Consider the following 15,417-nt stretch of genomic DNA (forward strand, 5'->3'; position numbering starts at 1 on the left):
GGGAAGTTCGTGTCCCGGCGAGGGTTTCTCTGTTGGCTCTATCCAAGGATTCCAGAGTCTTTCTTTCCATTTCTGGATACGACTCACTTCTGGGAGGCAATCCACTTCCGTTGTCCTTTTAAGGAAGCTTTTCTGGACTTGAGCCTTGAGGTCTCTGCTTGATGTCCATGGAGTGGGTGTCTGGGATCATGCGTCTGCTTCCTTCTTTTGACATTCGCCGCTACTTCTCTTCGTATATCGGGAGGAGCTATGCCTATGATGGGGTATATTTTATCAACGAGGATCGGTCGCAGGCATCCCGATATGATGCGACCTGCCTCGTTGATTGATACATCCACATGTTTGGTATGCACAGATGCGCTCCATACTGGTGCCGCATATTCTGCAGCTGAGAAGCATAGGCTTAAGGCAGACGTGCGCAGGGTATGTGGTTGCGCTCCCCAAGATGACCCGGTTAGTTTCTTTATAATATTGTTCCTCGCGTACACTTTGAGTTTTGTAGTAATGCAGTGTTGCTTGAACGTCAGTGTGCGGTCGAGGAGTACACCCAGGTATCTCGGCGTTGGGCAGTGGTCGAGTTTATCGTCTCTACACGTCACACGTAGTTCTCTTTTGGCCTCTTTGTTCCGAAGATGAAATGCACATACTTGTGTTTTCCGTGGGTTTGGTTTGAAGTGGTTGCTCTCGTAGTACACTGAGAGTTTTTACAGCGTGACGGATAGTTAATTTTCAACATTTTTGAAAGTCTTGCCTTGAGCTGCTACGGCCGTATCATCCGCGTAAATAAACTGCCTTGTACTCGATGGTGTTGGCTGGTCGTTTGTATAAATAGTATATAGGGCTGGAGCCAGCACACTTCCTTGAGGCAGGCCGTTTTTTCGGGATCGCCATTGGCTATTTTTACCATGTAATGTTACGAAAAAACGTCTATTTTGCAGAAATGTCCCTATGAGCGTCGTTAAGATGAGATCGCCGGTAAGTTCATAAAGTTTTCTCAATAACTTTTTATGATTTACCGTGTCATATGCAGCGGTAAGGTCGATGAATACTACGCCAGTTATTTCTTTTCATTCATATCCGTCTTCGATATGCTGTGTTAGATTTAGAATTTGTCCACAGCACGATTTTCCAGGCCTGAAACCAGCCTGCTCTTTGATTAAGAATAAAAATGAACCACGAGTTGGAAGAGCTGATTGAACAGCAAACAATCATAAGATACTGTAAGTCCCAAAGACTACGATGGGCCGGACATGTGGAGAGAATGCCTGAAGTTAGAGCGCCAAGGATCATGACGAAGTGGCTACCCCAACGGAAGAGACCCAGAGGCCGTCCAAGAAGGAGATGGGCTGACGCCGTAGAAGTGGACTGGCTTCAAATAGGAAGACCCGGTAACTGGAGAAGTGTGGCGAGAGACCGGAGTGAGTAGAGAGCGGTTGTGGAGGAGGCCAAATCCCACCCCGGGATGTAGCGCCGTGGAATAAGAAGAAGTTATTAAAACAAAACATGGTTACGATATTATACAAGTAAATAGGTTCCCAAATGATTTTCGTTCAGGATCATATTTATTTTAAGTTTTGTACTATTCCATTTGAGTAATATTTTTTTGTGACCCGAGTAATACCTTTCGACATATCTATACACTATGCTCACTCACCAATGGCAAATACACATTAACATCTAATACAGTTAAGTCTTGTTTATATAGACATTTAATAATAATTAAAGGTAAAATCTTTATTACCTACTATATATAGAGGATCAAATAAAAAAGTGTTTCTAAAAAAGTGTTTGTAAAAACCCGTAGCAAATACCTTAAATACTATTAATACAATAATATTTTAATTAATATCTACAATGAATTTTTATCAAGAACTGATAGTTAACGCCATAAAAGAAAATTATGGATGAAACAAAAGTTTATTTCAAATTACACTAACCCAACAAGAATGCCACATTCCAAAATTATATAACAGCAAGTGTTGCGTCCCCATTTGGTTTTGAAATTGTTTTTGTTGGATATTATTGTATTATGAATTTGTAAACAGTAGCAAGACGTAGTTGTTTGGTTGTTTCAATGTTGACTAAAATGGAGCAATTATTATTTTTTTAAATACGGGTATGCGGATTAGGGAGATTGTGTATTTAAAAATACGATAAAACATATATTTAAAATAATATCCCTTGTTATTCTTTAAATCTGTACAGCAAATTTAATATATTATAGGTATGTATGTATGTAGAAACGGTATTGCCATCCCATAGTTAATTTTAATTGTACCGTTTTTTTTATTTAATAATATAATATAAGCAACGATTTTGAGTCGGCCATTATGAGTTAATGTATTTTGGTGTAGCTGTATCGAGTCAAAATGACATGCCTATGCTCCCTCTCATCAAGCCTACGTCATCGGAACTGATTGAAAGCGATTTCGTCAATTTCCTCTGTGAATTGCCTACGAGATGGGTTCTCTCTGTACAGAATTATAGTATGTACAGTGCAATTCCATCTAGTGGTGAATATGCGCAACGTGTACTTACTATAGCAAAGTGCCCCCCAAACTTTACCACTTGGTGGTATAGGTACTAAAAACCTTAAGAAACTTTGTGACACACTAGTAGATAAAACGTGTGTATTGTTAATAATATTATTACACTATCAGGTTATTAGTTATATTAATTTTTGTGGTTGTTGTGGTAACATTTAGTTCCATTTATCGCTAAAATAGTATTATATTATTATCATAAAAGGATTGAGTCCATTTATACATACACATTTATATTTTTATAAAAATTGATGTTTTTTAAAATAAATAAAAAAATATTAAAACTATGAATTAGTAAAAAATCGGTACAAGGAAACATTGAAAACTTAATAAACTAAATTATAATAATAAATAGAACCTAAATAGAATGTAATAATAACGTAACTGTGAACATAAATATGTTACAAATTCACATTTTTTTTACAATAATTGTAAGTTTATCTTTGACTTAAAATATTTTTCTTTTAAATGTTTTCAGATACATATTTATTAATTAATACAGTTGAAATTGTAAATTATCAAAAATATGTCTCAAATTGCAAGCTTCGTATTTTCCCGCAAGGTGGCTCTGGTAGGTAGAAAAGCCTCCCCCTTAAGGTCGAAGTTTTTGATCAAACAAATAAATGGCACAAAAATATCCATTAATTAATACAAGGCATGTAAAATTACTTAAGAATTACTCAAAAAACGTTACCTATATAAATAATTGTATATATATTATTATAATAAAATATTAAGTAGGTACTAAAATAACGGGAGCATACAAAACAACAAATTGCTTTTTTATTATTTATTTAATTTCTTCAATATTTTGAGGGAACCTTCTAATATTTAGATTTACATGGTTCGTATAATTTAATATTCACATAAATAATTAATATATCTTTGTTTTATTTATTTAACTTTTATTACGTGAAAAAGTGTATCGAAACTTAATGGATTTTTGTGTTTTATTATATTATTTTCAATAGTATATATTACATTTATATATTTTCACACAAAAGGAAAATTAAATATATAAATACTGACTTGAGTTTTTTCTTTCGATTGCCAGGTGCTCAGCATTGCCCGTACGACTACATTAAGATCTACGATGGGAAGGACGAGTCATCCCCGGTGATCGGCACGTTCTGTGGAATGGGGAAGTTTCCCTACTCCATTATCGGAACTTCCCAGGATCTGTTCGTCGAGTTCGTGTCCTCGCCAGCTGGTAAGAGTTTACTTTACTTTGTAGCAAAACTATCTACAAGAGTATAATGTACTCTACAATATTTGTTTTCCTCTCCCAATAATGTCGGCCAGAAGCGAATATTCGATAGCGGATATAGGATTATTGAACGTTTACCTTAACTTTTAAATAAAGTACGATAATTAAATAACCATAATAATAATATGTACCTACCTAATATTATTTACTGTAATAAATAATATAAATAAATTCATTTTTGCATTAAATTTGGCACATAACAAATAAATAGTGACGTGGATTTATTGCTGATATATTTTATAATATATAACAAAAACGAAGAAAACTGTGCATTGCAATGCAAATTCTAAATTCAAATTTATTTATTTAACATATTATGCCAAAAGTTGGTAAGTCGATAATTGAGGTATTTAGAGTTAACAACAGATCACAGAACAGATATAAATAGAATTCTGACAGGCTATATATATACACCAATGCAGTAAATGTTGATGCAGGGTTTTGAATGTGTGAGTGTCCTATGAAAATGAACCACGCATTATATATTATGTGCAATAGCGTGTGTAATACACCAATATTAAACAAACGTCAATGCATAAACCGAGAGAAGTTTTCAGTATTCGACGTATGGCGTATTCTTGACACATGTTTAAATTTATCACGTATTCTTCCTTACTCGAGATCGGCTGCCTGCTTCTATTTACCCGTTAGGTATTTCTGTTCCCATTATTTCTGAGTTCCCTGCTACAGATTTTGTGCCTATATATGAATAAGTATGCTAGAAAAAATTTAAGGTCATTCGATATTATATAACATGCACATAAAGAACAAAGAAATGAGTATTATGTCTGATTTTAGAGGCCATGTCCAACTTCAAATTGCAATTACTTCATAACATGATTTCGAGACTTAACAACTTTTCGCAGTACCCCCACGATATAATTAATATGACTTAATATAAATTCAAAGTGCTCACAATATGACATAAAGCATTGAAATAAAAATAAGGGATGGATAAATAAAAATAATATTAAAAATATACACCACATACACAGGCTGTTAGTATCGCTTAATAATAATACAGAAACTATTTATCTATATATCGACGTGCCCTAGAAAAACCATTATAAGTCTGAAAATAGCGTATTAAGTTTTATTAGCTTTTTATAATATCATATTTTTTGTGCATGTCCTGTAAAAATTTCAGGTCTCTAGCATAAAAATTGACAAAGTTAGGTTTTCGACGATTGTGCAATATATCAACATATTGCGTCGACTAAATTTGTGTTCACAGAAATTTCCGAAAAGTATAGTCATATCTAAATAAGCAACGTGTCGTGCGCTCCTTCTTTCGAATAAGAGGCTCATAATACTTGCTATTACGCTCTTTCACGGATATTTGAATATACACCATGTTTTATATTGATGTATCACATAAGACTCGTAATTTGTTTTGGTATATCTTCGAAAAAGATTGATATTTTCAGAATTTATACGCATTAATAATTAAAAACTGGTCAGTAGTATTATATCCGAATGTGAAAATATTATATTACTTAATATAAAATAAATTCCTCGTAGAAAACAAATTAATTTGCATTAAAATTTGTGAAACTATATTATTTCATCACCTGTTTCTATCCACTGTGGTAAAGGCCTCCTCACGTTTTCTCCATTCTTTTTGGTTAATTATTTTTTACGGGCACGTGATTTCATCGAACTTAAATATCTTGTCAATATAGCATATTATTATAATTCTAATTATCTTACGTTCCTCTTAAACTACTGGATTATTGCATTCATTCAGCGGTCGTTTCATCTGCGATATATTATGTCCGGCCCATCTCAATTTAAGGGTTGGACATACCTAAATACGCCGCAGACTCTTGATTGCTCATTTATTCATTCGATCCTTTTTCTGTATTTGTGTGTGTTCGTCAACATATACGTCATTATTGTGACAGATTGTAAGAATCTTAATTTTTCGGATTTTCTGTTAATTAACAAGACATAAAAATTTGAATGCTTACATTGGAGACTGAAAACACACGTTGACTAAACACCCTGCTATTTAAACTCAACAAAAGGTTCAGTTCAAACGTTTTATGCACTCTGTCGATAATTTCGATACGTATTATACCACCATGTATCCTAGTAGGAAAACATAATATACACTAATAAAATAAATTGCTCTTGAAATTATTACAAATTCCTACAAAAATAGTCGGTAATGTTATTTCTAAATTTGACAATTTTTATTATTTAATAGAAAACAAATACCTAGTAAAGATACTTAATTTTATTATTTGTGTAATGGAATACATAGTAATTTTGGACTGATATTTATGACACAAACAAGTTAAATAGGTAATCCTTTTTATGACACTTCGAAATAGTGAGTTTTTACAAAAGACCGATAAAATTTTGTGGGAATTTTACCTTTTTATAATAATATTATGACTTCGGCTAAGATCAAAATAAATTCAAACATTAAATTATTGAATGTGGGCCTAAGTACAGCACATGTACATAATATTTTTGCAAATATGACAATGTAGCCAGTATTGTTATTATATTATCACTTTAAATATGTATCGTAGACAAAATCATTAAATTTACTCACTTCTAAGTATCCTGGGAAAATAATTTTATTTGGCGGGATGTCCTAAAAGGATTAGGCGGGCTTTCACAGAGACGCATTTATTGGCCGCAATAAAACATTAACAAAAATATACAAAATGCAGCCAAAGAAGCATTTATTCGTTTCTACATAAATATTGAAGAATTTCTTTTAATTTTAAATTTTTGGGCTTGGTGCCTTATATTATACCTATATATTATTATAATAAAAATTTAGGAAAAGATGAAACAAATAAAACGTCGTGTAGATGGTGAAATGTACACAGAATAATTTCTTCGTTTAACTTTCCCATTGATTAGCGACTGAGAATTTTTATCATTAATTACAAATATGTATTAAGTACCTACCTATGTAATCTTTGTGTTTATGACTAGTGACCTAATTGGTATTAATTTATATGATTTTATGATCAACGGTTTATAATTATCGTTATTTTATTTAAAATTTAATTAGTACTTATACCATGTCTGATCGCGCAAAACATATATTGCATTTAGCATCGGGTGGACTTCAAAATAAATTATCAATTAATTTTGAAAAATCTAGTAGTGGTGAGAGTGGTAAGTACATACATTTACATACTTTTTACTTATTGATTATGATTGTTTTATTATTATGAAAGTTATTAGCTATTTAATCCTAGTAAAATTGGACAGAGTTTACATTTTGAAAGAATTAGATATGAATGAAAATTGATATTAAACCCTGTTTCTTTGAAAGTTTATAATGAAACGCTTAGATAATGATATCCACTATTTAAAGAAAATACTATTTGATAACCAATTAGCTTATGTTAATATTAAGTTGATTAATTTATAAATTTAATGCATATCGCAATGATTGCTGGTTTGCGCCAACCCTCTAAAATAATTTAATTTTGTGCATTTCTTCATTGTAATTCATACTTATCTGTATTTTTATATATTTAACTATTTTACTATTTAAATTAGATATTTTATGAATATCTACCAAATCATGGTATCTAATGTGCTTGTGTATTGATTTACAGATTATACTTGTATATTGGATGAAGCAAGTGGCGTATTCTGCAATGTGAAAAACATGGTGAATGAAGAATCTCTTGACAACGATGAAGTCATAGGTAAGCATAATATGATATAACCACTATAACAACGTAAGACTATTAAAATATTATTCGATTCTTGGTGAAGAGACTGTGTGTGTATTAACCACTAATTAAAATATAATACAATTTATGTAATATTATTTGACATAATTTCACAACAAACAGGACCGTTTTTTTATGCTTTAATAGAAGATTTTATTTTTTTAAAGATTTTGTGTTGGTTTATAAGTTTTATAACACTATCCAATCAAAGTAGAAGAAACTAACCCTCATAGGTAGTAAATTATGGGGAATAAGTATTTGAATTATATTGCGTTTTATATTGATAAAACCTATTTTTTTGTTATATATGTAGCAGACGATCTATGTATTTTCTGAATACCACGAAATATTGAGATGTTAGAAAAGATTTAAGTTTTAATATTTCTGAAAAATAAGCAATTCTATAAGGTTAGGTACTGTAAACTCATCTTTAGGAATGTTTTTTACTGGTATCACTCTGTTATCTACTTTTTTAATCATAGGGTATATACATTGGAGTATTAAATTATAATTTTATATTTTGTTTTTACAGATTCTAACGATACGACAGATAAGGATTACATTTCTAGCTATTCAGAATACTGTCCCAATATAATTTCGTTTACATCAAGTGCTCCAGATATTGACGAATATTTTAAATGCGCATCTCCTGAAGTTTTGGATTACTTAATGGATGAAATATCGAAACCGCAAACTGATTCAATACAAACATACCGCAATGATTATCAAGATATTGCGATTCCGTCCACTTCAGTGCATTGTAATGACATAATCGCCATTCCAGAAATCATAATGGACAATGATACCTTGACAAATGAAAAACCAAATAATCCCAATTCGACTACACATGATGAAAATGATGTACGATCAACGTATTCTCCATCTAAAGGTGCAAAGAGAAGACGACAAGAAATTAATTGGAAAAAAAATATTTTGAAAACATCAATCAATACTGGCTCCACATATATTTCGAAGGCAGGAAAAATAGTCGATTGGTGTATAAACTATCCAATAAAAGTAATAAAATGTGAGATATTTGTATTAGCATCAAATAATTAATAACATTATGATTGTTCTTTCCATATTTTTAATTTAAATTGTGTTATCAATAATCCAATAAAATTAATTAAATGTGATTTATTTGTATTAACATAAAATAATTATTAACAATATGATTGTTCTTTCCATATTTTTAATATAAATTGTGTTATCAATAATCCAATAAAATGTGATTTATTTGTATTAACATAAAATATTTATTAACATTATGATTGTTCTTTCCATATTTTTAATGTAAATTGTGTTATTATGTATAAAAATAAACATTTTTTCTCTCTCGTAGTTACTTGCGTTATATTTTAATTTCTTACATAACTTTTTTTATCCTTCCATAATTACTATTTTCCTGAATAATTTATATTACTTATTGTACATATTAACGATATTTATATAAATAACTAAAATAATTTACATTTTTTTTTGATTTTTTAAAAATTATCATACTTAGATACTTTTCTGTAATAAAAACTTCGTACAAAAAAACTGTATGTCAATATGTCTCCTTACTCTTTGTCATTATTTTGTATTCACGCTGTCCTATTTCGAGCTAAATAATGCGCTATAATGGTTGTTCCGTACAAGAGCACGATAACTATGGTTGTGTTTAATAAAATCGTATAGAGTAAGAAAAACGCGACGTAAAAAACCGTTCTATACCAGAATATAAGTCTGCTGTGCGGAGTCAGTGATCTATTTTGTCCGCGCAAAAGCATGTTGAACCGAGTCAAAACATCAAGCGCGTAATATTATTCCAAATAAAAACGATTTTTGGTCATTATCTTAGCTGTTAATCAATTAATCACCATTAAATTTTGATAGAAATATAGACCATAAAATGGTCTATCTGATTTACTTAAATAAGATTAGAAAAAACTCACTCATTTTATATGATGAATTTAATAGCGTAAATATTTTAGTTTTTTCGCTCTCCTGAACATTTGTGATTTTAGACTTACACCGGTTTTTCCTGGGGCCGTCGATATATATAAAAGAAAGTCGGGTTAGTTACACCATTTATAACTCGAGAACGGCTGGACCGATTTTTACAATCTTTGCATTGTTGGATTTGTCTCAGCCCCGAATAGCAGAATAACTATTAAAACATCGGAAAAATTTACGGGAAAAAAATTATGAAGAAAATTAATTTTCTCATACATTTTGACATTTTGAACAATGAACGCGCAATCGAAAACAAAAGAAAATCACAAAAAATTTAAATCCATATACAACGATACATGACAGAAAGAATAAACAAGAAACAAACAAACAAATGAAAGGCGTTGTGTGCATTATCTATCCTTTGACAGTTGATTCAGTTCAGGCTCAGATAATCCCGAAAGACTTTGTTGTATACTCCGGCGAATTTTAGAGGAAGTTGTCCTGTCTGAATCTTTTTTACTTCTTCGACAGCGTCCAAAAATAAAGCCAAGGATAAAATTACATGATCTCAATGCTGGTATTGCTCATTATTTACCTACCAATTTCAAAAACCATCATTCGAACTTCATTCGACAATCGATCTACGTGAATAATCGAGCCGATTACCAGCTAGGTGCGCAAATAGCTATTTCGATCGTGATTTTCAAACGGTAAGTTGCCTTCGAAGATGTTCACTTTGTGAGGTTATCAAATTTGTGATTGTGTGTGCATCGATAACTGCTTCATTATGTAATTTTGAATTACGTGATTAATTTTCCAGTGTTTATCATTTGATGATTCGTCAAAATGATGACAACTATTTGCTGCGATTTCGTCGATTGCTTAAAATCGAGACGGAGCGCCTCACTTTCATTCGGTTGAACCAAGCCAAACTGCAATCGGAGGAGTATATTCATTTACGCGATGCAATCAGCACCGTAGGAGATGCAGCTAATGTTGGTCGATTGACTATTCTATCGGCGATGTACATTGGCAGCCCACGTCATATGCATGAATATGCGCAAGATGCAATAACATATGTTCGTCATTACGGTCGTCCAGATCTATTCATCACCTTTACATGAAATCCGAAATGAATAGAAATTGTTCAACTGCTACTCCCCGGACAAACATAATGTGATCGGCACGACATCACCGCACGTGTGTTTAAACAAAAAATCCTGTCGCTGATGAACTACATTGTTAATCATCGCGTCTTTGGGGATACTCGATGCTGGATGTATTCGATTGAATGACAAAAACGAAGCTTGCCGCATGCACAAATTCTTATTTGGTGAGTCGAAAGAATTCGACCAGACCAAAAAGATGACATCATATGTGCCGAGATTCCTGATCCCGAAACCGATCCAAACCTGCATGATGTTGTAATTTCTTACATGATTCATGGACAGTGTGGCGCCATCAACCCCCAATCACCGTGCATGGTCGACGACAAGTGTTCCAAGCGTTATCCATGAAGTTCAACGGCGGAGACTATCACTGCCAATGATGGTTATCCACTATATCGGCGTCGATCACCCAATGATAATGGTAGAACTATCACAACGAAAATGAAGTGAAACAATATCGTGGTCGACAACACTTGGATTGTTCCGTATTCGCCACTTTTTTTCCAAAACATTCAAGGCGCATCGCAACGTGGAGTTTTGCAATTCAGTGAAGTCCATCAAATACATATGCAAATATGTCACCAAAGGCAGCGATATTGTAGTTTTTGGCGTTCAAACTCCCAATACCAACGATGAAATCACGCACTATCAAGTTGGTCGATATGTGAGCTGCAATGAAGCAATTTGGCGTATTCTCTCATTCCCCATTCATGAACGTCATCCCACTGCTGTACATTTGGCGGTGCATCTGGAGAATGGTCAACAAGTTTATTTCAATGCATCGAATGTTGCTCAACGTGCTGAAATATCTCCACCGCCAATATTGACCAGTTTCTTTTCGATTTGCCAAAGCGATTCGTTTGCACAAACGTTGTTCTACTCTAAGATGCTACGTTATTACACTTGGAACGCTTCATCGAAGAAATTTCAGCGTTGGAAGCAAGGCGATGCGGTTCCTGATCATCCGGTTGTGCATTCTACTGATGTTCTTGGTCGCATTTACACAGTTCATCCGAAGAATGGCGAATGATTCTACTTGCGGTTGTTGCTGGTAAATTTTCGTGGGCCGACATCATTTGAATCACTTCGAACTGTCAATGGTGTAGTGTGCCCAACATTTCGTGTTGCATGTCAAAAACTCAATTTGCTTGAAAATGATACTCATTGGGACATGAAAATCGCTAAAGCATTTGTTTCTGCATCTCCAAGTCAGATACGCACATTATTTGCTATCATTATTTCGACATGCTTCCCATCAAATCCACCTGAGCTGTGGAACAAGTACAAGGATGACATGTCAGAAGACATTTTACATCGAATTCGTGTCAGTTCAGAGAATCCCAATCTCGAAGTGACTGAGGACATACATAACCAGGCTTTGCTTTTGATCGAAGAAATGCGTTATCTCATGTGCGGCAGTTTGTTAGTCAAGTTAGGAATGCCAACGCCTAATCGTGGAATGAATGACGCTTTTAATCGAGAATTGGAACGTGAACGTGAATATGATCAAGATGCATTGAACCTATCGGTTCGATCGAATGTACCAATGTTGAACCCCAAACAGAAGGAAGTGTACGATACGTTAATGAAGGCAATTGATGATGGAAATGGTGGTTTATTTTTCCTCGATGCGCCTGGTGGAACTGGGAAGACATTTCTCATGACATTGATTTTGGCCACTGTTCGTGCGAGATCCGAAATTTCTGTAGCAGTTGCTTCTTCTGGGATAGCGGCCACGTTGTTAGAAGGATGCCGAACAGCTCATTCAGCGTTGAAATTGCCGTTAAACCTTCAAATGACTGAAACACCGACAAGCAGTATTGCGAAACACTCAGTAATGGCCAAAGTTTTGATAGCAAGTAAAATCATCACCTGGGATGAATGCACAATGGCGCACAAATGCGCATTGGCAGCACTCAATCGAACTATGAAAGATCTGCGCAATTACTCAAGATATTTTGGTGGCGCGATGATTCTACTACCTGGCAATTTCTGCCAAGCACTACCAGTCTATCCAAGATCGACCGCTGCCGATGAAATGAACGCTTGCCTCAAATCATAGACTCTGTGGCGCTATGTGAATAAACTTCGGCTGACGACGAACATGCGAGTTGCATTGCTAAACGATCCATCTGCCGACGATTTCTCTAAGCAATTGCTGACTATCGGTAACTGCCGTGTTCCTGTCGACGAATCGAACGGATTGATTTCGTTTCCGCCGAATTTTTGAAATTTCGTCTCAGCGAAGGACGACCTCATCAATAAAGTGTTCTCGAACGTCATTGCTAACCACAAAAACCACAATTGGTTGAGTGAACGAGCAATTTTTGCGGCAAAGAACAAAGATGTGGATCACTTAAACTCCACAATTCAAAATCAAATCGTTGGTCCAATGCATTCCTTCAAATCTATCGACTGTATAATAAACGAAGAAGAAGCAACCAACTATCTAACTGAATTTTTAAACTCATTGGATCTGCCTGGCTTGCCACCGCACAATTTACAACTGACGATTAACTTGGTAGTTATCATGCTTCGAAATCTGAACCAACCAAAACTATGTAATCTATTTCATTTTGATTTGATTTTTGCACATTTATTGAACTTAATTCATTTTGAGTATTTTAATTCAGTTAATAAGTTAACACAAGATTATTGATTCTGAGGCGGTACGAAGTTTGCCGGGTCAGCTAGTTATTATATAAAACAGATTCCCGTAGTCTAGTACGGCATAAAGTACTGCCTTCTCAACCGAGGGTCCGGATTTGATTCCCAGTGAGGTCACAATTAATACATCTAGGTGATTTTCTCAGTCTGGGTATTTATGTGATTGATTCACTTCTACTACTGCAAAACTGTTTCATACATGACATGTTGTAGTGCTGAAAAAATAATATAATTAGTAATAAAATATTAGTAGATTATAATATTTTTCCAACTATCTATTAAAATATCTCAAAGTTTCCTTAAAGACATTTCATGGTTCTTTCGTGCCTTCCATTTTAAGAAGCACTGTTCTATATTAGGTATGGCTAACAGGTCAATCGTAGCCGTATTTGCATTCTAACGAAATCTTAATGCGTTTGTATGCTCTGTGATTTACGTTTCCAACAGATTTAACAGCGCTCTGTAATTAAAACCGCAAATAATAATAATTAAGACCATAATTAGCAACACGATTTTCCTAAATGCTTATAAAAATCATTATTTAATACATTAATTAGTCAAAACCAGACGCCATTTATGTATCATTAGTTGATAATAGCAAAGCTGGTTGTCCTTCCATTGACTGAATTTATATTAATTATAATTATTTACGATAACACCATAAAAAAAAAAAAAGAACCCGGATAACGCAGTTATTATTAATAGTGTATTACTCATAGACCGATTGGTAGCTTAAAGAATAAAACCACTCATCATCACCATTTATGGCACTACAACCCTTGGCGGTTTTTGGCCTTCTTCAAAAACTTCCTCCATCCTGGACGATCCAGCGCCGACACTCTCCAGTAGTTTTGACCTAGCATTTTTAAATCAACCATGGCGCAGTCCAGCCATCTCACCCAGCCGTCGAAATCTTCTCTTGCCATCGGGGGTTGCGTACATAGTCTATGCACGTGGTCGATCCAGCGCAGTTTCTGCATTTTGACACATGATATTTTCGCCCCCATAAAAAAGTGTACAGCTCCTCATTATACGTTGACCTCCAAAAGCCACATTCTTGAGCAGCCGCAAAGATTCTTTCCAAAATGTTTCCACTATCCAGATATCCACTCACTCCAAACTTCTCATACAGACAGTAAAAAATGTGTTCTAATCCCACTCGCTACAACTTTATTATTCTAATACATATTCTAATGTGTATATTTCTGATGTTTTTAATGCCCTTTCACAGTTATTTAAAAAAAAAATCTGTACCATTGATTACTGCTGCTTTCTGTGACTAAAAACGCAATTAAAATAATCAATTATTTCAAATAACAAAAAAAGATTTTTTTTCATAAATATATAAAATAAATTATTTATTGCAATGTATAATATAGTTAAAATTAAGGATGATGATAATATTTATAATATATTTGATACATTTCGTTACATCATTATTATAGAGTAAGACAGTGAATCATTTATGTAGATATAACCTAACCCATCTTTGGCCGCAATTGGTTTGTGCCGCATCTTGGTAACTTGTTAATACTTTGGACAACTCAAGACTAAGATCTCCCAACCCCATTTCAGACTTCTCTCGCCTTGTTCTCTCGCCCTCCTCGCGGAGTGTTCGTCTTAGCATACTGTGTCCGTAGATGTCTGACGCTATGAAAACAACCCTAGAAATAACATCCAAGAACTTCATAATAATTGTGATAGAAAATTGTACTATATTTGGAAACTTCAGCATATCAACTGAAGCTTATTTAGCTGTTGTATGTGTATTTATATACTCTCATTATATTTAAATACTATTAATAATTATAAAAACAATACCAAAAATACATATTATTCATAATGGTTAGGTACATAATATTACATGTTACCTTTAACGATCTATATAGTATTAAAATTTATACGTTTGCATGATACATTCTCTCAGAAACATTAGGTAACACAAAAATGCTTTGATGTTTACTGAGCTATAATCATATCAAGATTAAGTGGTATTTTTTTAAATGATTTAGCTTCATAGTATAATTAATTTAAGTAATAAAAACTGCCTGTTGGACGCAGACAAAAAATTATAGTCCATAGTACAAATTATATACGTACACTAAAACAGTGATTGATGTGTT

At 33.5% G+C, this 15,417-nt stretch overlaps 1 protein-coding gene across 1 annotated transcript in view; it reads left to right on the plus strand.

The window, feature by feature from the left end:
• Positions 1–15,417, plus strand: part of LOC147069950 (cubilin) — a 138,292-nt gene that overhangs the window by 102,672 nt on the left and 20,203 nt on the right. The window contains exon 6 of the mRNA XM_085949551.1: positions 3,598–3,753. Coding sequence (XP_085805677.1) covers positions 3,598–3,753 — 156 coding nt within the window. The remainder of the gene's footprint in view (positions 1–3,597; positions 3,754–15,417) is intronic.

Source organism: Rhyacophila brunnea, unplaced genomic scaffold, assembly GCF_057557595.1.
Source record: "Rhyacophila brunnea isolate RB1 unplaced genomic scaffold, BYU_Rbru_1.0 scaffold_22, whole genome shotgun sequence".
Classification (NCBI taxonomy): Eukaryota; Metazoa; Arthropoda; class Insecta; order Trichoptera; family Rhyacophilidae; genus Rhyacophila; species Rhyacophila brunnea.